Here is a 22787-nt window from a genome sequence, read left to right on the forward strand (position 1 = left end):
GGCGATAAATAAGAGATACAGACAGCAAAAGATACTAGGCATGCCACCTGTAGCTGAATTTCCAAGCACTTTTGATATAGGATATGTGGCTATGTTATACTTAAAATCGCTTCAGAATTCTCACCCCTACAGTACCCCATAGGTCTGATATTGTGTCCATTTTGATAACTCATTCTTAATAATGTGCATACATTATTAATATATAAACAATATATTGGGTATATATTGTATATAATATAGTGTCTTTTAGATTGTAAGCCTGAGGGCAGGGAACCGTCTAATTAAAAATAATAATTGTAAGCTGCTCTGATAGCCTTTAGGGCTGAAGGGCAGGGTATAAATACCAGAAATAAATAAATAGGGATCTGTGTGTAATGTGCACATTAGAATTTAATTTTTTTTGCTACACTATAACACTAAGAATACTCAAGCCAGCAAGGCTATTGTCAACATACTTAACTAAAACCAGAAGTAAACTTACATATGGTACAAGTATGTTCTCCCAAATCCAGAAGAATATCACAACTTAATGTCCAGATACATACTTGTTGGCTTTAAAATATGAAGAATTTGTTCTTAGTTCCTGCTTCAAGTTTTAGTATCTTGCTCTACATCGGTAAAAAATCACTCAGAAATACTTATGTTCCCCAGCTCAAGTGGAATATATTTCCTATAAGAAGTAAAAAGAAATATAGGGCCCATACAGACAGGCCAAAATAAAGCTGCTTCGGGTCACTTTGGAGGTATGCTGTTTAAATGATGCATGCATCCTAAGAGGCCAGAAGCCATGCCAAAGCCACGCTCCAGTGCTTAGGACTGGAGCGTGGCTTTGATGTGTCTTATGCACTCTTAAGATGCATGCATCATTTAAACAGCATACCTTCAAAGTGACCCGAAGCAGCTTTATTTTGGCCTATCTGTACATGGCCTTTGAGTCATAATATTTTTTATGAACTGATGTTTCACCTAACCATATGAACAATGACAAATAACTGATAAATGGTTCAGAATTAAAGATTTGTCAATGGGAAGACTCATAATGGCACTCGGAGCCCTCCATAGAATTCTTCGACTCAATAGATCAAAATATGTCCAAAGCCACATTTATGAATAAACTCATTTGAAAATTCATATATATATATATATATATATATATATATATATATATATATATTCTTATGATGGGAACATTGAACAGAACTGAAAGGCTTATGGTTTTTGTTTGTTTGCTTGTTTTGTTTTACAATGACCATGAAGCTTAACTTGCTTCTTCCAGCCCATACCTACTGGCTTGATGGGAGTAGTTGAAAAAGAAAAAATAGCTGTATGTAGAAGAAAGAGCTATGTAACAGAATATACTCCTATTCCTAAGCATACTCTGAGGAAGGAACACATATATCTTGCAGGAATTCGCTTCATAGGCTTAATAGTAATTCCAGTCCTCCAGAACATAGTGAAAAAGCCAAGTCGAGTTTTTCTTTACTAAGAACACAAATGAAAAACAGATTATTATCTAGTGATGAACATGACTTGGTGCTGAAGCAGCCTGTATTTGGAGCAGGGATGGACACACTGGCCTGTTACAGACTGCCAAAATAAAGCTGCTTCGGGTCTCTTTGGAGGTATGCTATTTAAATGATGCATGGGTCCTAAGAGTCCGGAGGTCGCGCCAAAGCCACACTCCATTCCTAAGCACTGGAGTGCAGCTTTGGTGCAGCTGCCGGATTCTTAGGATTCATGCATCATTTAAACAGCATACCTCCAAAGAGACCCAAAGCAGCTTTATTTTGGCAGTCTGTAACAGGCCACTGACTGGTGGAGTGAAGCACTCCACCTGCTCAGACCATGAGTTCTCAATGGTTGTGTCACACTGACTCTTCAAACACTGACCACTCAAAGGGAGCATTCTCTCCTAACAGATGTATCTCTTGACCTATTAGCATGACCTTCCGACACAGAGCCAAACATAACCCTTACCAGCTTTTGAAAAGCATATGTATCCAGTTATGTGCCCATCAGTACTGTTTGCTTAAGTTGCTCTTACTGCTGAGCAGTTGCTATACAAATCAACTATTTATTTACAGAAACTTTTATGTCCCACACTTTCTAATGTTTCCAGACCACCCAGGCAGTTAACAGAAGTAAAAAATAATGAAAATAATACACAGCAAAATTGCAAAATGCAATAAAGAAGTTAAAACAAATAAAAGAAATCCCCTCTCCCAAACAGTATGGATTCTTCATATGTTCTTATACTGTCTACTGGTTTTGATCAGCCGGTTAATATATTTTTGTATTATGAAGCACAGTTGTTTATTTTGCAATAAGGAGCCACATAAGAGGTATAGGTAGAATAGAGACATCATAGTACTAATAAGGGAGACAGCAGATCCATGCATGGAAACAAAGCCTATGTCTCGATGACAGTGTCCTATTTGAAGCTGTACATGAAAGGAGTGGTAACAATATTTTGTTCACACATTCACAAGGTATGTTTCTATGGTCCAAAACACACTGCAGAAATAATCCACTTTGAGACCCCTTTAACTGCACTGGCTCAGTGCTAAGAAAATCTGGGAACTATAGTTTTGTGAGACATTTAACCTTCTCTATCAGAGAGCTCTGGTGCCATAATAAACTACAATTTCCAAGATTCCCTAGCACTGAGCCAGGGCAGTAAAAGCAGTTTCAAACTGGAATATTTTGAGCACTGTGTTTGGACCTTGGACACTTGTATCTCATTATTTTGGCATACCTGCCCTGTAATAGCATCATTGGGAGAGTGCAGAGGGTATGGACCACAGCAGGTGACACCCCATAAGGGAGATGACACCAGGTCTGCTCCCCATCCCCTGCGGACACTGTTTGGCTGTGCAGAGGCTTTTTCAGGCACCCAGCCCCACGGGGAGGGGGCATTTCCTGGAGCCCAGGCCCGGGGGGGGGGGCTTTTTCAGGCATCCCTGCTCCAGAAACTCCACAGGAGGGCCAGGACCAGAAGTCCTGCGCCCAGAAGTCCCACCCCCCACCCCCGCACTGGGTATCACCCAGTGTGGGAATGCCACTGCTGTCCTGAAGTAGTGAAATATTCTATAGCATGATCACTTATTGCACTGCAGTATTACAGGCACTACTTGTTTGGCTGTTTAGTCTTTCAAATGTAGCCACAATGGCTATATTATTGAAATAATTTGTTGGTTCTGTTCTTTTGGTATTATCACGTTGTATTACAGAAAAAACAACAGTTAATACTCAATAGCATAGTAATAAGGGGATTAAAAACATTGAACTATTTCAGTTTGCTTGACAGAAACTGTCCATATAATTGAAGGTAATGACTTTGATATTAGTCTCATTAAAATACTAATAGTAAATCTACATGAAAAGCAAGAATTTATGCCACAGCTTAAAAAACAAACAAACCTGAACTACATTTTTAAAATAGTTTTTAGAATAAAACTTACCTTTTCAGTCTGAAGAAAGTGTTTCAGACTGCACTGTGAATGGAAAAATTATCTCTAGTGCTATTTAACATTTATATGAGGAGTTGGGGGCATTTGGGGTAAATCCTTCTGTTTGGGGGTTCCAATCTGGTCTTCTGAGCTTTCTCTTCCACAAGATGCTATTGTTTGGTGGTTTCCCAAGATTTGTAGTATTTTTTCTTTAAGTTTAAAACACCTCTCCTCAGGTACTAACAGATTTAAAATAAAATGTGCTGATATTTTTTGTCCCAGCCTTTGCCTTTGACCCTACTGCTGATTGAAAGTAGCTCCCCAAGGGTTTATCTGAAATTGAATTAGGCACTCAGGTTGGTGAATAATGATGAATAACAAAGCTTTCGACTACTATCTCCAGAGCAATTTGGAGCAAAGATCCATTAGCATAACAACCAGTGTGATGCAGTAATTTAAGTTTGGAATGGACTCCAGGAGACCAAGGTTCCAAATCCTCACTTAGCCATGGAAACCCAATGGGTGATCTTGGGCAAGTAACACTCTCTCAGCCTAAAAGAAAGGCAATGGCAAACCTTATCTGAATAAATCTTGCCAAGAAAACCCTATGATAGTTTTGCCATAAACTGGAGTGAACACGAAGGCCCATAACAACAGCAGCCATCTGGATCCATTTCTCTTTCCATCTGAATCAATTGCAGCTTTGCAGCTAATGGCCCAATGCCTGGATACAGTGATAGGCTGAATGAAAATGAGGTACTGCAAAATGGAGACCTCATGGGTTAATGGTTCACACTTGTACAGGAAGTATAGGTAGGTTAACTGTTCAGAATGGGATTGCTTTCCCTCTGAGCGATCAGGTGTCTAGTCTTTTTGACCCCTCTTTCCTTCAAGAAGCTCAGGTGATCACTGCAAATCAGACTGCCCTTTATACCATCTTCAAATGGTACACCAAATGCAGCCATTCCTGGACTGGGACTACAAGGAGACTGTAATCCTTGTACACAGATACAAAGAACTGGGTTTTATTGGGCTGCCCTTAAAAAAGGCCAGAAAACTGCTACTGCTCATGCAAAATGTTTCAGATAGATTACCAACTGCATGCAATTCCTCTGCTGAAGGAGCTGCACTGGCTGCCTGTTTAACATTTTCTTATTAGTGTATAAAGTCCTAAATAACTTGAGACCTGAGGACCTACACGCTTTCTGCCCCATTTGACCCTTGAGGCTATTTTCCTTTTGAGCTATACCACATGTTCCACAGTCATTCAGACCAGGGCATTTAACATTTAGTGGTATCCATTATGTGGAATATTTTTCCCCATGATATTAGTCATTAAAAATATTTCGTAATTTTAGTTTACCATGGAATTCATAGCTATATATTCAAGCCTTCTTAGTATAGGTCATCATTTAAAGATAAGAGTTGTGTAATACATTCATTCAGATTGCTAAAATATTATTTAATCAAGCTTTTGGGTTCTTAAGAACAGTGAACGAGGTTGGATGTTACAGAAACTGGGATGAGGAAGAAACAGAGAAAAAACAAAAACACAGTTTCCTCCCTCAGCCAACATTGTATAACATCCAGTGTCCCATGGAGAATCCTTGAGAACTTGAAAGCTCAGCTTTTTATTATTCTTTATCTTGTTTTTTTTTAACTGTATTCATTAATGGCTGACCACTTCATTTCTTTTTTGCTCTACCTTGTAATTTTATTCTTATGGATAGATGCAAATATTTATATTGATTGTATGTTTTGTTTTATATTTTCTGATTTGATTAGCTGCCTTTGCTTTATGATTAGCAGCCTTGAGATCTTTTGAAGAAGCCTCAAGTATAAAGCAAATAAATAAATGCATAAATAAATAATGGTGTGCAATAATAATAATAATAAGTAGTAGTAGCAGTTGCATCTTATGGGCCCCTTAGATGCCTTTAAAAAATAACACTGTAGATAAGCCCAGCTGCCATTCTCTTGCTTATTGTTCTTGTCTGCACTGACCAGGATACTCTGAGGGCAGTCTATACTGGTCCCACAGCTGTGCTGACTTGCCCCCATTACCTTGGCCTCTGTTTCTGCACCACAATGGCTGTCTGCACAGGCATCCCACAAAGCTGCCTGGTATGTCTGCTGCCACCATATGTTGCTTGCTTCTGAGGTCAGAATGAAATGCCCAGGAAGAGAGTTTTTGTATGGTTTTTGTGTTATGTTTTGTTTTGTTTTATATATGTACAATTATATGCTAATTAAAAAAAAAAAAGAATGAGGTGCCCAGTGCAATTAGATGGCTGGGTACTTCATTCTGACCTCAGAATCAGTGATCTGTGGCAGTGGTGGGCATGCCAGGCATCTTGGTGAGATACCTCTGTAGATAGTTGCCACGGCACAGCAACAGAGGACTCTGGATCTTCCTGGAAGATCCACAGTAACAGATCAGTTTTTAAAGTTTATATTAAGGCTGTTGAATCCTGGTTCTGGTGCTGAATGTCTCAGATGTTGTCTGGATTGCTTACAACAGAACTGGGATTTGAGATATGCGTCATTTGAACAGGACAATACGAGAGTGGGGTGGGAGATGAGCCTTTTGGTTTTGCTTACAGTGCAGTCATATACATGTCTGCTCAGAGATAGATCTCAATGATTTGATGGGGCCTACTCAGAGAGAGAGAGCGCGCACAGTTTTCTGGTAGTAAACCAAATAAAGTTCAGCGGGAGTTACTGGTGAGTGGGACTTACAAGCTAACCTGAATGAGAGCAGATCATCAAGTAAATGACAGCTGGTTGGACTTCAGTCTAAATAGGAAACTGTAATTTATTAGAAAAAAGGACTGGAAGCTTTTGCAGAAGAGGGGAAGGGAGAGTTCATGAATCCCACCTTGTACTCATAACAAGGGATCATGGCTTCCTGGTATGTGGCCAGTGCATATTTTTCCACAATGTAGACACCATTGACAGAGCCCTGACTGTGATGAGATACATTATACAATGTACTGAAGAAAACAACTCTGATTCTGTCTAATGATTAACAGCCTCAACTGACTAAAACCTTTGGCAATTACTTAGAAGTAACCATAAACCCTGTGACATGAGAGGATTATCTGTTTGCTGTGCTGAAACTTGAGATTCTGTGGCCACAGTGTACAGTTTGTGATGAAAATGTTCATGAAGTGGGGAAGAAAACTTGTAAGACGCTCAGTAGAATCTGTTATGTTCCATTCTTTCATCTACAATACCGAAAACTGCAGGATAAGATTGCCCAGTGTTCTGGTGTGTGTTTGCCACCTGTAAAGTGATGATAGTCATCTGCTTTTCCTTTAAGCTGTGTCTGAGGTCAGTAGCAGGCTGAACAAATTTAGGGCCAAACTAAGATATGGGAGACCCTAAAGCAATCTTCCATGCTTGTTTAACACTGAATAGTGGTCATCTTTGGAATGGGATTATGATATCAAAGGAAGGAGTCTTTCTCTCCATGTGAATGAATGAGCAAAAAGTTTAGGGGAGATGGACACTCGGCAATTTTATTTAAACAGTGTATTGCACTCAAATGCAATAAATGTATTTTTTTTAAAAAAATTTAAAAATACAAAGCATGCGATCTATAAAAGGTAATTCAAGCCTGTGGGCCACGCCCTAACAGACATAAACATAAAATGAGCAATCAGTACTGGGCCAGAAAACTGCAAATCCCATGGGAACATATACAGTACATGAAATATCAGTTCATTTGTGCCTCACAGAATGAGATTAAAGGGTATACAACAGGTTAGAGAGTGCACAATGACTAACAAATTAAAAGGGATAATACAGTATGCCCATTACAAAATAGTAAATGTTGACCAAACGCATTTCGACATATGTGTCTTCCTCAGTGGTCATGTACAACTGTAAAAATAAAATGAGAATGGGTCACATACATTGCCATATAAGTAATAGCAAAGACCATATAACTAAAAGAGCATGAATCATAAATACCTAATAAAACAATCTTGGAAAGGTACTCATAAGATGTATGGGGACATCCCGTCTCTATGGGTAAGTTGTAGCTCCTAATGGACCAAATATCCTGCCTAAAAGAATATACATGCAGGCAGCTTTTAAAGATATGAAGTATAGTCCTTAAGGAAAAAAATATATATACATATGTGAAGTCCTAAAATAGTATCCAGACTTACCTAGGACTGGGATGTCCCACATACAGTAGCAAGCTCTAATGAAGTTTAACAAAGTGGGAACTTTATATCCCAGCACAATCATACAAACTAATTCACCTGTGGAGCCCCACCTAAAACTGTTCTGAAGCAAGCAGGGTATCACTTCCCAGCTTTTTTTCCTTTACCTGCTTCAGGTCTTTCTCTCCATACCATTTTTTTTCCAGATCCTGGCTCACTCCAGGAACCACTATTTCCCACAAAGGTGGAACATGCTGATACTAAAGAGTTGGTAAATGTTACTTCTTTTCAGCTGGAAGGAACTGTCAGAATCTCCCCATCACAACAGCCAGTGGCTCTTATGAGTAAGTGATTCTGGCATTTGCAAAACAACAACTACTACAATTACAACAACATTTCAATACTGTGATATGGAAAGCTTGTATATATTCTCCCAGAGGACAAATAGCAGCTTCAGGGGGAACATCTTTATTAGGAAGGCAATGATATGAAATAAAATTTAGACACTTCTCTTATCCTTTTGGTTAAAGTCCAGTTGGCTTCTTCCTGAATGGCCAATCTTCACTTAGGAAGATGGGGAAAGATTCAGATCACATCTCTCTTACCATGACTAATTGCAGCACAATATTTATCCAGGATGACATGGAGGTATTAGTCCAGCATGATGTAGTAGCTTGAGCACTGAACTGTGACTCTGGAAACCCAAGTTCATATCCCTGCCTGGCCATGGAAACCCACTGGGAGACCTAGGCAAGTCATTTTCTTCCAGCCTCAAAAGAAGGCAAAATCTTGTCAAGAAACCCTTGTGATAGGTTTTGCATTAACATTTTATAACTTCAGTATCTGTACTGCCTATTTTGTTTTCTTTTGGATTATGTTTCTGTGTGTGGATTTTTTCATTGTATTTTAATATTGTATTTTTATTTTATATTACTGAATAGTATATTAATGTTTTACTCTGCAACAGTTTGTAAAGCTCCATGTACACGGATGGTGCTATATAAATAAATGATAGTAGTAGTAGTAGTAGTAGTAGTAATGTTAGGTTCACCTTAGAGTTACCAGTAGTCAGAAATGACTTGAAAACACACAATAACAAATTAGTCCTCTAGGCATTCATTTGAGCAATTTGAACAAAGAGGATCAATAGTTTCCTGCCTATGGGGTGGTATGGACATCCCCAAAAGGAAAATAAAAGCAAGAACAGAAGTAGCTGTTAGTAGCTTCTGGTTTTGACATACAGGGATTTTTTATGTTAAAGAGTGTAGTCCCCTACCTGCCCTCTCCCGACATTGGTGCTCATGGGAATGGCAATTCATCATTTTGGGTGGGGGCAGAAAATGAGTGATACAGGGGTCGCATGAATAATCTTGGGCTGGACTTTGCCCATCCAGGTTTAGAAAGAGCTGCTTGTGTCCCTCTTCAGATATCTGCACAAGTGGAGATCACTGGTCTGTGTAATGTCAGAGAAAGGGATCAGCAACACAATCCCACCCCTTCCCCTACACAAAACACAGAGAAAAGTCCAGTTATACTGTTGGAACTAATTCTCAGAGCAGGTGGCATTGGCAAGATCAGGTTCCTTCCTGAAATCTCACGTTCACAGTGGTGACAGCTGTTTTCCTGACATTTAATGAGATTTTGTGAATGCCTTAAAAATCCTAAGTAATGGTGCTAAAACTTTCATTATTGTTGGGCTCTTGTAGTACTGCAGAGAGAAACTCAGAAGGTATGACCTTAATAGATCAGAAAGCTGGGCCAAAGCTAACAAAATAAATGTCAACATGGAGAAATGTAAGGTAGTGCACTTACGCAGAAAAAATGAAATGCACAGATATAGGATGGGGGACACCTGGCTTAATGAGACTACGTGTGAAAGGGATCTAGGAGTCCATGTAGACCACAGGTTGAACATGAGTCAACAGTGTGATGCAGAAATTAAAAAGGCCAATATGATTCTAGGCTGCATCAGCAGTAGTGCCTAGAATCTAGACTCTAGATCAGTGATGGTGAACCTTTTACAGACCGAGTGCCCAAATTGCAACCCAGTCCCCACTTATTTATTGCAAAGTGCCACGTCCCTCTGGCTTTCTAGTAAGAAACTCTGGCAAACTCTGTGCTAGGGCGAAAGCATGTGTGCCCACAGAGAGGGCTCTGAGTGCCACCTCTGGCACGCGTGCCATAGGTTCGCCATCACTGCTCTAGATCAAGGAAAGTAATAGTGCCACTGTAGTCTGCTTTGGTTAGTCCTCACCTGGAATACTGTGTCCTATTCTGGCCACCACAGTTGAAAAAGGATGTTGATAAGCTGGACCATGTCCAAAGGAGGGCAACTAAAATGGTGAAGAATCTGGAAACGATGCCCTATGAGGAATGAGTTAGGGAGCTGGGTATGTTTAGCCTGGAGAAGAGATGGTTAAGAGGTGTATGATAGACCTGTTGAAATATTTGAAGGAATGTCATATTGAGGATGGAGCAAACTTGTTTTCTGCTGCTCCAGACAATAAGACCGGAGCAAAGGATGCAAGCTACAGGAAAAGAGATTCTACCTCAACATTAGGAGGAACTTCCTACAGTAAGAGCTGTTTGACAGTGGAATGCATTCCCTCAGACTGTGGTGAAGTTTCCTTCTTTGGCGGTCTTTAAGCAGAGGCTGGATGGCCATCTGTCGGGGATGCTTTGAGAGTTTCTGCATGGCAGGGGGTTGGACTGGATGGACCTTGTGGTCTCTTCCAACTCTACGATTTTATGATTCTATGATCATGCACACGAGCCCATTGAATTTAATTAAAATACTGAGTGGAATACTTAACACTTACCCACTGAAATTAAAGAGAATTATAGGTGCTTAGTTTTGGCTGGGTTGTGATCAGTAGAACTGGTTAACAGTAGTTGGGTAGAACTGGCTATTTAAGAAAAGATGCCAAGTGTTTTGGGTTGCTAAACTTATTTTTAATTGGCCAGGTCCTATCTGTTTTCATGATATCCTGGAGGGAATGAATAGCCTTCATTTTGTTATGCTGTTTAGATTTATTATTAGGCAGAAATGATTAATTAACAGTTTATTTGAAGTAAATGCCATGCCAGAGAGGGGGTAAGACAGACAGACAAACAACGCTTACAGTATAAAACAGTTTTTCAACATACTGTCAGAATCAAAGAAAACGTACATAACAGTTATAACAGTTATAAAAATGCAATAATGTAGCATCCTTATTTCCCTCAAATGCTGTTTTTGGGAGGTGGAGAGGGAAGAAAAGCATATTGTGTAATGTGGATTGTACAATTTGCATTATGTACTGTGTAAAAAAAATTAAAAAGAAAAAATGTAGCATCCTTACATAGGTGATAACTTATTCAACAAAAACAAAAAAAATAATATGCAGATATAATCATCACATTCACTGATGACTAGTTTAATTTCTGTTATCTTTTAGTCTTTGAAGAACTGTATATTCTGATTAGTGGTAGAGAGAGATCTAAAAAGCTGCTGGCTTTTGTGTTTCAAGAGATGAGTGGCCATTTCCACCCGTTATGCCTTGGAGAGAAATATTTGTACTAAATTAATCTGTCTTTGCAAAGAACTTCCTACATGACTATTAATTTTTGCAGGCAGGGCTTCCATCATGTCTGGTACCATGAAAAAAACAAAAACCAGCAACACATTCTTCACCCACTTTCTGCTTATTACTGTTCATCAACCCTCAGGAAGACTTCTGTAAAATATGAAGGCATGCTCACGAATTCATGATTTTCAGGTTCCAAAGTGATGCATCTATACTGTAGAAATAATGCAGTTTGACTTCACTTTAACTGCCATGGCTGCATTGTATTCAAAACCCTGGGATGTGTAGGTTTGAGAGTCACCAACACTCTTTGGCAAAGAGCACTTAACGTGGTGTCAAACTGCATTATTGCTACAGTGTAGATCAACAAAGTGCTGTGTTTTTGCCACTGTGTGGAATTTTTTGTTGATGTGTGCCTTCAACTTGTTTCTAATTTAAGGTGACCCTAAGGCAAACCTATCACTGGATTTTCTTGGCAAATTTCTTCAGAGGGAGTTTGCCATTGTCATCCCCTGCGGCTGAGAAAGTGTGATTTGCCCAAGGTCATCCAGCAGGATGCCATTCAAGCTCCGGTCTCCAGAGTCATACTCCAGTTCTCAAACCCCTAGGCTACGCTGGCTCTTGCTGCTTGGATTAGCCTCCCTTAATGCTGCAGATGATGATTATCAAAAAGCTGCTTCATATGTATATTTCTCCCTCTGCTCTAAAACCACACCCCAGGCCTAGGGGCTCTTCTATAAATAAAATAAGATAAAATAAAAAAGTGGCTAACTCAAAGTGGAGAACAGTCAGCCCTCCGTATCCAGGGACTTGTTATTCAGATTCAACCATCCATATTTTGAAAGTATTTTTAAAAATGTTGTTGTCAACTGCCTTCAAGTCGGCTCCAATTCCACTGCTAACCTTGTGGAGGTTAGCAGAGGAGACATTTCCAAGGTACCTTGTCCTCTACTGCTCTGCTTAGATCTTGTCATTTCAGTCCCCTGACTTCCCTGCTTGAGTCTAGCCATCTGGTGGGTAGTCTCCCTCGCTTTCTACTGCCCTTTACCTTCCCCAGCAACCTTGTCTTTAGTAATGAGTCTTACCTTCTCATGATGTGGGGAATACAGTGTCTTGGATAATTTTAACTTTAGTGGCCAGTTGTATATCTTTACTCTTTAGGATCTTTTCTAGCTCTTTCATGGCTGCCCTTCCCATTCCTAATCTTCTTCTGATTTCTGGATTACATTCTCCGTTCTGATCAATGTTTGATCCCAGGTATGAGAACTCTTTGCCTGTTTAGATTTCCTCATTGTGTAGGCTGAATGTCTGTAGCTCCTCTGTGGTCATTATTTTGTCTTCTTTATGTTCAGCATTAAGCCTGCCTTTGCCATTTTTCTTTAACCATTTTAAATAACTGTTCCAAGTCTGTGTGTTTTCTGCTAGTAGTGTGGTGTCATCTGCATAGTTTAGTTGATATTCCTTCCTTCTATCTTTACTCTTCCTCTTTCAGGGTCAGGGTCATCACAATGCCTAATGGGATCACCCACAATATTAGGGGGCCTTCACATGCTCATCCTCCAGTGTGATCTGTGCTATACTGTGTCAACAATGTCCTTCAGCACTCTACATTGAGCAAACAGGCCAGTCATTGCACCAGAGGATAAATGGGCATAAATCAGATATTAGGAATGGGAATACACAAACGCCAGTTTTATCTCAGACCTCAGAACAGTGGTTCTTGAACAAAAGAACTACAAAGGTAGACTGGAAAGAGAAACAGAACTGGAATTCATCCACAAACTACAGCCCCTCAGCAATGGATTGAACAAAGACAATGGTTTCCTGACTCACTACATGCACTTCAACACCATCTGGTTGAATGTAGGTTGCCCTACATTCCTCGATTCCCCTCACCAGAGGTGAGTCCCATTGCAAAACTGGATCTGCCGCTTCATCTCCAGCAACAAAGACCAGTTTCCTATGACTTTGTGCACTAAGGACCATCCTTAAAACTGGACCACAAACTTCATTTCCACACACAAAGCATTTGTAATTCATATTGACATCCTCGCATACCAATGGCGCATCTATCTATCTATCTATCTATCTATCTATCTATCTGTATCTGGCTTTTACTCCACCAAATGCATCTGAGGAAGCAGACTGAAGTCTACAAGAGCTCATGCTGTCACTTTCTTTCTTTCAGTGAGCCTCAAAGGGGCTACAAGACCTCTCTATATACTGACACTTACAGTGCCATTGTATTTCATGGGACTGGAGCATTTGGGTCTCCAGAGGGGGTCCTGGACCCAAGAGTCTCAAAGGCGCTGCGAGATCCTTACTTACGACGCCAGGCATACTTACTATGCCATTGTCTTTAGTGGGACTTGCGGGGCATTTGGGCCTCCCTTTGGGGGGGGTCCTTAGGAAGCAAAGGCCCAGGGCCTCCCCCCTCTCAGCCCCCAAGGCTTCCCCAGAGGGAGGGGCGGGAAGCAGGCAGCGCTAGGACCAGGCGCGCTCCGAAGGAGAGAGAGGCCTCAGTCTTTTGGGGGGGGGGTCTGAGTGGAGGCTGCTCTCCCTCCGCTTCTGCGGCCATTCCCCTCCTCCTCCTCCTCCTCAGGCTCTCCCCATTGAGAGGGAGGGAGGCTACGGAGCCCCGGCGGACGGAGGCGCTCGCCTGCCAGGACTCACACACGCCGCCTGGCCCTCGGCTGCTGCTGCTGCTGCTGCTGCGTCTCCTCTGGAAGAGGGAGGAGGAGGAGGAGAGAGGAGCCCAGGAGAGGAAGGCAGCCTGGAAACCCAGAGAGAGAGAGACAGGAGAGAGAAAGAGACCATTGCTTTCCCTCCCTTCCTTCTCCATGGCGCAAGGGGGAAAGAGTGCGGAGACGAAGAAAGTGTGAGGAAGAGGAGGGAAAGAAAAGAGGGGGGGATTTAAACGAAGGGAGGTCTTCAAGTGCTTCCCCTGCTTTTGGGACGCTGCTTTGGGGGCACCGCAAAGCCGCCCTCCGAGATCCCTTGGACTTCGGCGTTTCGATGCACTCTTCCAAGCCTTTTCTGGCTTCCCTTTCGAAGTAACTTCGGTGAGAGAGAGAGAGAGAGAGAAGACTGGCGGAGGAGGAGAAGGAGAGGGAGAAGGAGAAAAGTTTCTGAGCCCAGCCGGAGCGTGCCGGGCTTGGGGGTGGCTGTGGCCCGGGCGATGGCCGGGCGAGGGGTCTGGCGGAGCGGGGGGCTGCGGGGGCTGCTGCTGCTGGTGGTGGGGCTGCTGGGGCTGGGCTGCCTGCCGCCCTCCTCCTGCCGGACTGGCCTCTACACCAACCACTGGGCGCTGCGCATCGCCGGAGGCCCCCGCGAGGCCCAGCGCATCGCCAGCAAGTACGGCTACGTCAACCTCGGCCAGGTAAGGCTCCTCCGCCCAAAGGGCGCCCCGGGAGACACACACACCTGGGAAGAGGTCTGCGGCCACACAACCAGAAATAATCCGGTTCCAGCCCACTTCAACTGCAGAAAGAACCAAGTCTGAGAGCGCTTGAACTGCCTTGGCTCAAGGCTAGGGGAGTCTGAGAGCTGGACTCTTGGAAGACATTGAGCCTTCTTGGCCAGAGAGAGAGAGAGCTCTGGGGCACAACAAACTACCATTCCCAGAATTCCCTAGCCCTGGGCCAGTGCGATTTCTGCAATGTATTTTGTTCCCTATCAGAAGACCGCATTCATTTCGGCACTGTGTTTTGGACCAGAGTTATGCGGTCTGAAACGGGATTCTTTCTGCGGCGTGTGTTGGAGCAAAAGCGGGCTCAGCCCGGATTATTTCTGTAGTGTGGACTGGGCTTGTCTTGGCAGGGTATCGGAGGGGAGAAGCAAGAGAAAGTTGGCTGTTTGGGGTGCTTCACTTCTCGTGTTTGAAGCGAGCGATGGGATGAAGGAGGGGAAATGGTGCTTTAAAATGCCTGACTTTGGGAGAGAGAAGGGCCTGAGGTGGGGGGAGTTTGGGCTGGAAAAAGAAGGGCTCACGAGGGGAAGAAAGCTCCATCTTGAGGTGGAGCAGCCCAGGAAGACCCCGCATCTGATTTTGATCTTTTTGGCGGGGTCCCATTTGGGGGAGGCTTTATTCCTCTTCTTTGTAAGGACAAGATGGCTTGTGTTCCTCGTAGGACAAGGGCTCTGGGGTTTTGGTGGGGAGGGTGGCTGGGTGTGAAAGCGAGGGCTTTGTGGTTGTGAACCACCCTCATGTTGGCTTGAAAGGTGTACAAAAGATGTGGAAAAGTGCAAAAGGACTGTGAGGGACAAGCCTTGCCAAAGTTGGACTGAAGAGGTGAAAAGTGAGGGGAGGAAGGAAGAAGAGGAAAGAGTAAGGCTGCATCCACACTGGAGAAAAAACCCAGTTTGCCACTGCTTTAACTCTTTGTGGCTCAAGGCTATGGAATTCTGGGAGCTGGAGTTTGTTGTGGGGCCCACAACAAACTCAGACTCCCAGAATTCCATAGCCTTGAGCTGGACAAAAAACTATGGATGCCGGCCATGAAAGCCTTTGACTTCACACCGCCCATCCTGTCATCCCAGCTGCTCTGGCAGACTCACCTCGCCTTAGCAGTGCTCTCTTGCCTTGATGGTTACTTCAGCCACTACATGGAGAACCATCTTGTGGGGCTATGCTCCCCTGTGTTGAACTCAGACACTCCTCCCCTATTTGTTTCCCCTTGTCTCACCTGCCAGAAGAATCTCCTGCACCTTTCTCCTAATCCTGGGGGCTCCTTTCCCAAAGAGGCATTAATAGGATGCAAGCATGAAGGGCTACAACCTTTACAGTGTAGATCCAGAAATAAGAAGCGGGTGGAAGTAAGGGCCAGGAGGGAAGTGGTGTTTGTGGGGGGCAGAGTGAGCCCTGGTTTGGTCTTCATACCTGCATTGATGGCCAAAGACAGTGGTGTAAGAGCTGGGGACCCAAACCAAAGGCAAGGCGAAGGATGCTGACCAGGTGGATTTCCCGGCTGTCCTTGGCATCCTGCTTCCTCCCCTCCTGGCTTGAGCTGGGGCTCCCTCACTTGAGTCAGAAAACAGGAATGCGATGCAGCTACCCTGATCTTTGCTCTGATTCTCTCCAGGTTTCTACAATCTGCTTGTAAGATTGTAGCAGGACTAGTGGAGGATGTGTGTGTGTGTGTGAGAGAAAGAGAGCAGGCAAGAGATTTAAGAAAGCAGTGTGCATTGGGGGGTGCGAATAGCACATTGTCAGACTGCACTCTGGCCCTTCCCCATGTCCTGAACTCTCCCTGGCTCTTTATGGAGTGAACTTTCAACTCAGCAAATGGAAATGAATTTTTTTCCTTCACAACAAGCAGATGGTGTGTGTCCCGCCTCATACAAGGGCCAAGTTTTTTATTTTTATTTTGCCTGGTCTTCTGCCAGAATAACAGAGAAAGGGAAGATGCAGAATCTAACATGTGGCTGTGCTCACCAGGGCTGAGCCGCCAGACTTTTCCCTGTTTATGGTTAGCGCCTGACATATCGGAAGCAGAAATGCCTGGTGAATGGAGGCAGCATCTTTGCTCTGCCTGCGAAAGAGGGAAACCTGTCACTGCCTCCGCCTGTTTCTAGTTTGGACACTCTGCTGCTCTGATCCCAATTTCACCTTAAGTGAATTTCTGATATCTGTCAGAAATTAGTTTGGTTTAAGGTGGATGGAAGATCAGAGCAGCAAAGTGTCCCAGTCATGAACATGGGTGCAGTGACAGGTTTCCCTCCTTTTGAAGGAACTCTTTCCTCCCTGTGTGTATTCACCTATTAAAAGGGTAAGATAGAGACTTTGCAGAGCTCCCAAGGATCAGGCCAAAGGGCTTTCTAGTCAATCATTGTTGTTGCCGCAGTGGCCAGCAAGATAGCGACAGTAAACCCACAACCAGAATGTGAACCCAACAGCACTTTCTTATTTCTGTTCCCCAGCAACTGGTGGTCAGTGGTATATTGTTTCTGGTGCTAATACATAATCATCAGAGCTAGTAGCAACTGATAGCCTTTTTTCATGGATTTGTCTAATCCCATTTCAAAGCCATCTAAATTGATGATCCTCGTTACATTTGTTCACATGCTCATTTTGTTACTGCAGACTGTCATGTACTGATGAGAAGTTGGTGTTTGTTCACTGCTAGCAGCAGCATGGGCAGGGATTAAATAGCAGGTCCTGTTAAAAAGAAACAAAGTGTCCTGAAACCATAATGTGAGAGGTGCAGGAGGTGGAAACACAGCACTGCAGGGAGAAGAAAATCTTGGGTCTGCGTGATATTTGAAAACATGAATAATTTGTGTGGTAGTTCACTGCACAAATTTAATTTCCAAGGTGCTTCAAAGGGGCACTTAAACTCAATTCATTGTCACTGAGTTTCTTAAATATGGGAAATTAACATTTATCTTAAATTTGTTCTTAATTGTTTTAAGCTGGGGGAAGGTGGTGTATAAATTAGAAATTAATAAAGATATGAACATCGATCAAAATAAATTCACACTGATAAGAAGTTGAATTATGTGTTACCAACTTGGAATTTTAGAATTCTCAGATGTTTAGTTTAATGAACACCTTTAACTAGCTGGATCCAAAAACACTCAATAAAAAGACCCCAAACATATGGAACCAGACATCTTCAAGCACTAGGCGAGGAAACACCTGCTACAAACAACTCTACTGCTATCTTGCTATTCTAGTCAAGAAGAGGGAAGAAAAAGTGTAAGGTTCCTACTTCTCATATATATAGTCTCCGTGAGAGCAGATCGCTTATTTCACAGCCCTTAATCCTCTTAAGTGTGAAACATGTTGCCCAGTGCATAAGAAATGACATGTTGAAATAACACATAACAAGATTTGCCATTCTTTCTAGGGCCAGTAGAAGATAATGTTTCATTTTGGATAACATATTTTATTACACCAATTAAAAGGTGCAGCTTTAATCTATATGGTACAAACCTTATTTGATGTGCTGTAAACTCAATGAAGACAGCTGACCTGTTGTAATTTGCCCCCCCCCTTCTCCATCTCCAGTGCTCTCAGATCAAAGGACAGTAACACTTGCTCAGCTGTTGTTTGTGTCATAAAATCACTTCACGCATACTGTATGATTACAGTGAATGTTTCAAAAACAGCTTATAATAGCTGTTAATCTAGAGAGCTTCCTTCATCTACTGTGGAAATAGTGTTAGTGCATGGGTACTGTAAAACAACAACAACAACACTGTTTACATCACAAAAGTTGGTTTCTGCCACTGAGGTTATATTCACAGGCAGATGGGATTGATTTACAACCCAAGGCTTTCAGTGAGACTACTAAAGTTGATAGTACATAAATCAGTGAGCACAAACATGCCAGTACTAAAATGTAAACATATGCTCACCTTAACTAGAACTGGCATCTGTGTATCATACCATTTACATGTTTAAAATTTATTTTCTGTGGATTGTGTCTATATATACAGCATGATTCATATTACTTCTTCTATTTTCCTGGCTGAATCACTGCAATTTGACAGAAAGATGTCAAATTGTGTTTGAAATACAGGATATTAAAGGTATGCAAAAGTATAATGTTTTCCCATGTTTTGATGGTTCAGTCTTAGCCTTTTGTATTGTTTACTCCAGGGCTATGTCATCTGTGTATTATTTAAGGTTATGTGAGCAGTGCAGTGAAAATGTAAGACTGCCTGCATATATATACCAGTGATATTAACAAAATGCTGGTTAAGTTTGAAGATGTGGAATGTACTGCGCAAATGGGGAAAGGATTGACATACTGTATATGCAAGAACAGTATTGACTAAGAGTCAATGTTAGGGCAATGGTGCTATAAACCATTCACTTTTCAAACATCTGTATTGTTTTATTATTGGATGTGGAACACAAACTAGAGTTCATGGTCATATGTAGGAGGTGTTTGTGGAGAATACTATGTGACAACATAAGTAACTGTTGATAGTTTTATTTTAAAATGACTCTTGGTTTACAGTATTTAGTTAATCTTATGCTTCCTTTTTCTGAAGATTAAAAATGGTCAGAAATAAATAAACTTATGCCTTTTGTAGGACCAGTTAACAAGGGCATACATAAGTATTTGAATTATAACTCTTTATTCTCACTTAATTGTCAGTGAATAAAGTTGGTCAATGTGTGGTAGTACTGACTTGAAAGTGGAAATGACATGGTTTACTTCATACATATATAGTACTGTATATTGTCCAGCACATGTAGGATTACACGCTTCTGTCATGACCTAAGAACACAAGTTCCATGTTCACATGTGGTCCTTTGTACTCCATGGAATACTACCAGGGATATGTTTTAACTGATTTACTTTTAGGACAAAGTAAGAGTTCTTCAACTGTCAGGAATTCTCCTTCACAGATAACAAGGTGTTATTTTCAGTGTGAGTTTGAACAAGAAACAGTGTATTAATTTTAGCTATACAATTAACATTGGGTCATCTTAAGCATACCACATGCTGTGACTAGAATGTGGAGGCTCTTTGAATTTGTTGTTTCTTATCAGACCAATGGATACTTTTATATGTATCACGTTTGGAGGGGGAAATATATCTATGATCGTTCTTCCTTTTTACATAGTTACTTTCAGTTCTACCAAATTAAGGTTACTGTTTAACTTGAAAGTTTGCATAGTCCTATACAAACAAAGGAGGTCCTGTAAAAGAGAGTTCTGAAACAATTTTGTTTTCGTTGTTTCAATTTGTATGAGACCAACACAACAAGTGTTTGTCACAAATGGGGACATCAGCTGCATGATTATCTTCCAAGAGCTTTCTTCCAGAAATAGATATTAATTTGATTTAAACTTTATTTTATTTAAATTTTCTTTAATCTTTACATGCACTTTAAAGTTCCCTATTCTTAGAAACAAAAACTTCTTTTCATTAATGTCTTCTAGTGCACACATCTATGCTGATGTAACAAAATTTCCATCTTCTTGTTTTAATCCACACATTTTTATCAAGAAAATATAAGACTGTAATTACAGATATATAACATGTCAGGCAGAGGTTAGCACTCCACATGTTTTAAACTAATATTAGCAATGACACAGTAAATGTCTTAGTATAGAATAGATGGTAAATTGCAATAAAATATGTACATCAGCAGCAGTACACTGGTAATGGTGGGGCAGAAGACAAAGTAGTGTGTGGGTGATATTCTCAAAGTCACACAAAATGTTTCATGTTCTTGTTGTGGGCTAAGAAAGTAAAATAGAGGGAAATAATTCCATTGTCACTTGTGTGATAGTTAAAAAGAAGCCAGCATGGTGTAGTGTTGTAAGCATTGGAGTACAACTCTGGAGACCCGGGTTCAGATCCCCATTTAACAATGGAAACCCACTGGGTGACCTTGGGCATGTCACTCTCTGAGCCTGAGGAAGGCAAAGACATATTCTTACAAGAAAACTTTGTGATAGGCTCACTTTAGGGTCACCATAAGCCAGAAATGACTTGAAGGCACACAACAACAACAAAGAACCAGGGATGTAGCCAGGATTTTAGGAGGGGGGGGTCCAGACTAAGTGCCACCATTATAACGGGGCTTGGGCGCAGCGGCGAGGCAGCATGCACCATTCATTTTTCTAATGGAAGGTGGGGTCCGGACCCCAAGGACCCCCCCCCCTTGGTTATGTCCCTGAAAGAACTCTGGCTAAGAATGTTCTTCACAGCATCTAGTCAGACTTAGAAAGGAATGGCTGTTTCAAGATTGGCCAGGTGAGCTCTCTAGCCTATCTGTAGAATTCAACAAGAGTGGCATGCTATTCACTTAAACACAGATATATGGAACAATTATTAAGAAAAGTCAAAGAAGAAAGTACCAAGGCAGGCTTAGTGCAGAACATAAAGAAAACAAAAATAATGGCCACAGAAGACCTACACACATTCAACCTAGACTATGAGGAAATCAAAATAGTAAAAAAGTTCTTGTACCTTGAATCAGACATCAATCAGAACAGAGACTGCAGTCAAGAAATTGGAAGAGTAGAAATGGAAAGGGCAACTATGAAAGAAATAGTAAAGGTCTTAAACTGTAAAGATATACAACTGAGCACTACAGTTAGTATTGTCCAAGCCTCTGTATTCCCCATCACCATGTATGGATGGATGTGAAAGCTGGACAGGGAAGAAAGTGGATAGGAAAAATATCATGTATGGATGGATGTGAAAGCTGGACAGGGAAGAAAGTGGATAGGAAAAATATCAACTCATTTGAGCTGTGGTGCTGGAGAAGAGTGCTGGGGATACCAAGGACATCCAAAAAGACAAGCAAATGGGTCTTTGATCAGATCAAGCCCAAACTGTCCCTGGAAGCCAAGATGACCAAACTGAGGCTGTCATGAGTTGGCCACATCATGAGACAGCAGAATTCATTAGAAAATATGATAATGCTAGGAAAGTTAGAGGCAAGTAGAAAGGAAGACTGCACGCTAGATGGATAGACTCAATTAGGAAGACCATAGGTTTGAGCCTTCAGCACCTGAGCAGGGAGGTAGAGGATAGGACAGCTTGGAGATGTCTCATCCACAAGGTCACCTTGAGTTGCATTTGACTTAAGGGCAGTTAACAACAACAATATGGTGAATACAGTATAAGATATAACTACTATATTTGTGGCTCAAGAGATAATGGAATATATTTGCTGACCACTATGAATACTATTTCCAAAGACAATTTGCAACTGTTAATATTAGAGGAATATTATAATTTGGAAATCTAAAAGAACCAAAACCCCTTTGGACCTAAAACAAAATCTTTACAGAACAATGTAGTCGTTACAGTATGTGAGAAAGACTGAGTGCATGCAATGAGTGCAGTGCACTGATAGCAAGAACTAGATCTGTATGATGCATATTAGGTAGAGACTAGGCAGAGTATTTAGCCACTTTGGGTCTTATGTGGAAGAAAAATGGGATATGAATTAAATAAATATCAATAAAAGTTAGGACTGTAGCCACATCAAATTTAAAAGATCTTAGTTCTTTTAGTGTCTGCAGCAATTGTACCATACGGTTTTAGTGTCCGCAGCAATTGTACCATATGATTTGAGGAAGTATACATGTCCTTCAAAGGAAAAATATTCAACTATAGATAATCTTTTTGTTTTATAACATTTTTAGAACATAGAAACAAAATGTAAAAACAGGTAATTTTGAGATTTGAATGGATGATATCTCTGAATGCAAATGAAAAAAACTCTGGTTCAGAGGCCATGGGCAACCCATCGTTCCTCCAAACCTTTCATACTTTGATGTTTTATGTTTCTCCTTTTCTTATTTGCTATAAATATTTCTTTGATATAATGTTTTAAATGAACAAACTATGGTTACACCGTACAATGTGCACTGAAACCAGAATGAGAAACCACAAGTTCAAGTGGGTTTGGAAAGTATAGTTACCATGACGCACATTGTAAATTAATCAGAGCAAGTAAAGAGAATGGGAGGAAAAACTGTGTGGGCATGTATCACAAGGAGCTAAACTGTGGTCTCACAATGGTATCTTTTGGGCAAAACAGATGGTCCTGAAGGGGCAGCTTGAAGCCACCCCTTCCAAAAATGGTTTGAGACCACAGCAACCACACAACGTGGCCCCAAT

At 41.5% G+C, this 22787-nt stretch overlaps 1 protein-coding gene and 1 long non-coding RNA gene across 4 annotated transcripts in view; one reads left to right on the top strand and one right to left on the bottom strand.

The window, feature by feature from the left end:
* Nucleotides 1–7077: 7077 nt before the first annotated feature.
* LOC121922645 lies at nucleotides 7078–16412 on the bottom strand. Of its 2 annotated transcripts, none has more exons than XR_006102202.1 (3): nucleotides 16067–16412; nucleotides 7425–7519; nucleotides 7078–7334 (listed from the first exon to the last, which is right to left on the bottom strand). It is a non-coding gene; the product is annotated as an uncharacterized LOC121922645 (long non-coding RNA). The 2 variants fall into 2 exon arrangements; XR_006102201.1 differs by lacking the exon at nucleotides 16067–16412 and adding an exon at nucleotides 13534–13808.
* The window catches only part of PCSK5 (proprotein convertase subtilisin/kexin type 5), a 350841-nt gene continuing 341976 nt past the window's right edge, over nucleotides 13923–22787 (top strand). Inside the window, exon 1 of one of the 2 annotated variants that reach the window (XM_042452306.1) lies at nucleotides 13923–14566. In XM_042452306.1, coding sequence (XP_042308240.1) covers nucleotides 14366–14566 — 201 coding nt within the window. In that variant the 5' untranslated portion in view covers nucleotides 13923–14365. The remainder of the gene's footprint in view (nucleotides 14567–22787) is intronic. The other variant, XM_042452305.1, reaches the window with a different exon arrangement.

Source organism: Sceloporus undulatus, chromosome 2, assembly GCF_019175285.1.
Source record: "Sceloporus undulatus isolate JIND9_A2432 ecotype Alabama chromosome 2, SceUnd_v1.1, whole genome shotgun sequence".
Taxonomy (NCBI): domain Eukaryota; kingdom Metazoa; phylum Chordata; class Lepidosauria; order Squamata; family Phrynosomatidae; genus Sceloporus; species Sceloporus undulatus.